General features: G+C 38.0%; 1 protein-coding gene across 1 annotated transcript in view; it reads left to right on the top strand.

The window, feature by feature from the left end:
• Window positions 1-2,739, top strand: part of LOC109538723 — a 5,277-nt gene extending 2,538 nt beyond the window's left edge. The window contains exons 4-7 of the mRNA XM_048664735.1: window positions 704-1,043; window positions 1,511-2,029; window positions 2,085-2,330; window positions 2,395-2,739. Of these exons, the coding sequence (XP_048520692.1) occupies window positions 704-1,043; window positions 1,511-2,029; window positions 2,085-2,330; window positions 2,395-2,739 (1,450 nt within the window). The remainder of the gene's footprint in view (window positions 1-703; window positions 1,044-1,510; window positions 2,030-2,084; window positions 2,331-2,394) is intronic.
• Window positions 2,740-3,114: the final 375 nt, after the last annotated feature.

Below are 3,114 nucleotides of genomic sequence, written 5' to 3'. Positions count from 1 at the left end.
CCATGGTTCACTTTCTAAAAAGGCCATTCATTTCTGTCTAGAATGATGTACAAATGAGCGTTCTTGCTCATTTTGCCTCCGAGATATGAGCAAAACGGGGACGGAAAACATGGAATTTTGGCATAATCTTGCACCTAAGTGTCTGATATTCACATTTCGCTTTCTGAGTCAAAACTACTCGAATTTCCTCACTCACGTTCTTACGGCTGAATCGACTTTTCAATTCTCTATTCAACGATGCCAAAACGAATTCTGAGGATTGAATGGTTCTTGAGAAACTTCGAAAAAAGCAGGGTCATGTTCAAGTGAATTTTGCAACTCAAAAAAAAAACCCGCAAATCTAAAACTTCTTGAATTCAAGCATTTTTTAAGAAAACTGGCAACATTTCCCCATCCATGGTTCACTTTCTAAAAAGGCCATTTATTTCTGTCTAGAATGATATACAAATGAGCGTTGCAAAAACGGGACGGAAAAATGAAATTTTGCGATAATCTTGCGCCACCCTTGCACAAAACGACGATCATTTTTCTAATTTCATAAACAACAGAAGACTGTATTTTTTCTACTAACCCCCCCCCTGACTTTAAAGCTGAATCCGCCCCTGCTTTGGTGTCTGCTAAGCAACACTTTTTAACTCAGAACACCCGTTTACTCTTGTCCGTAGTATCGCTGCTGAAAATAATTTTTTATTTCTGTTTTTAGATGCAAAACTATCTTTAATCAATCGCCGAGATTGATAACTTCGTTTGACGTCGACTATGATTTAAGCCCAGAACAAAAAATTTTAAGAGACGCGACTCGGTCGTACTATTTAAACTATGTACGAAGTCTGTCCAAGCAAAAGGACTCAAAAAATTATCAAGAAAAACTTGAAGACTATTTAACTACGAACCACAAAAAACTATTGATGGAGAACGAGAGAAAAGGATGCTGCGATTCCGCGTATTTAGTTGGCAAGCCTAAGCACAGACTGTTTATTCCTCTGACACCATATGAAATCCACAACCTTGTTGTAACCCCAAAATTTATTCAATTGGGAAAGGTGAGTCGGATATTTTCTCGCTTTAAATAACATTGTTTTGATTATTGGTCTAAAATCAAATATTTTCATTCAACCATTAATTTTTATGAAGATGCAACTTCTATTGCACGGTCTAAGTAATCACCCTGTATATGCAGTACATGCAAAATTGGCGTCATTTCTCTGGGGGTGTTGTGTGGGGGAGTTGCTTGAGGAAAACAGAACAATATAAAATAGTTTAAATGTTATTAAAAATTGAGATATTTGCAAAAAACCAGATCAGAAAACTGGCATCAATGTTTCTCAAGGCAATCTGGCCTATTAACGTTACGTAAATTCTTGTTGCTTGTTAATCATTGGTTAACCCTGTGGTAACCATGGGCATTTTAATATTTTAGCTAAGATGTTTTGTCGTCAGTGCTGCCAACCTTTTTGGGGCCGAGGTGTGATATATCTCACCCTGTATATTTTCATAATGTTTATTTTAGCTAGCAGCAGATAGCGAGTGTTCGGACCACTTCAAAATAGAAAATAGGAATACCTTTCCCATTCATATATCAATTAAAGCACTATATCCATCAATTAGAATAGAACACGGAGAGTTTATTCTTGGGGCCAATGAACAGAAGAATATCGATTTCATCTACCATTCGGACTACGGGGGAAATCACCATATTCCCATGTTTGTCATTATGAACTTTTTTCATGTTATCGATCTGACGGTTTTAGCCACCATAGTTGCTAATACTGTGAGGTGCCTGAATAGGAACATTTTCATAGTTCCCACTGAGAAGACCACCTTTTTGGAATTGGCCAATCCTATAAATAGCGATGTTAGTTTTGAGATGGACACGAAATATTTTCATTTGGAAGCATTTCCGAGTAAAGGAATTATTCCTGCGAAGCGAAAAATGACCATAACAGTCACGTTTAATCCTGAAGTTGGATACATACCCATTAAAGAGATCGCTGTTATATCCGAAAGTGGCTTCAAAGAACTTATAGAGGTTCAACTGTAGTGTTGTACATACGAGCGTTAAATGAACCGGTTTATTTGCGCAGGTTCATTTTGAACACAAAAAAGCGGTTGTATCCATCAGCAGGGATGTTATAGAATTTCGAGATGTTCCCTTAAACACAGAAGTTAGGCAGGAACTCATCATTCAAAACAAGTCAGACCAGTTGGTGCCAATAAATATTGAACTGGAAGACAGTGATCTGTTTCCCGAACTGGAAATCACTCCCATGAAAGCTCTGCTTTGGCAAAAAGCAGATGTAGTAATCAGCATCACTCTGAAGATGACGGCAGTATGTTCAATCAAAAAAACGCTCCGTGTGGGAGCTGTTGGCGTAACTCTTCCAATTGTTACAGCTAGTCGATTTCAAGGTGCCAATCAAAATCCGATTTCAACATGAGTATTCCAGAGATGTAACTATAAAAGGGAATGTTGTATATCCAGTTGTTAGTTTTCGGCCGGAATTGATCAAAATTCCGAAGGTTCCTTCCGGTTCTACTGTGTCCACACCTTTTAAAATATACAACAACTGTAACGTATCAAGTTATATTCAGTTTGCAATGGAAGACTACCCAGAGTTCACCATCCGAACCAAATTTGGTGAAAATATAACAAACGCGAAGGTGAGTCAGTCAGCACATTTGCTTCTACCGTTCAATGCTTATGTGAGCGAATCAACAGCAACTGTTGGATGCAAATGAGTGCTTAGACATGATGTTGTGTATGTTGTAACAAATGTCACATATTCAACACACCTATAGGAAATCGTTTTTTACTAGACGGCTTTAAAGCTTCTTTTTTAGGAACTGGATATATTACCAAGTCTTCTAACGTAATCTCTTCAGAACAACATCATCGCTGTCCACATAATTACTGTCACTGAGACCCAAGTCTCCTACAATGTTCGCCTCTCTATCCTGTCCAACATTGGCATTAAAATGTCCCATTCTGATGGTGATATCCGATATCTTGAACGAGATTGATGTTAACCGGTTTTGAGGTCAGCTGGATCATTATGAGTCTATCAAAAGAGACAGACTTTCGAGGCCATTCCTTGAAACTAATGGGTTTTTCGG

Source organism: Dendroctonus ponderosae, unplaced genomic scaffold (genome assembly GCF_020466585.1).
Source record: "Dendroctonus ponderosae isolate FM_Combo_2020 unplaced genomic scaffold, Dpon_F_20191213v2 Dpon_F_20191213_3, whole genome shotgun sequence".
NCBI lineage: Eukaryota > Metazoa > Arthropoda > Insecta > Coleoptera > Curculionidae > Dendroctonus > Dendroctonus ponderosae.
The sequence above is the reverse complement of the archived record's forward strand: the minus strand, read 5'-3'. Positions and strand labels throughout refer to the sequence as shown.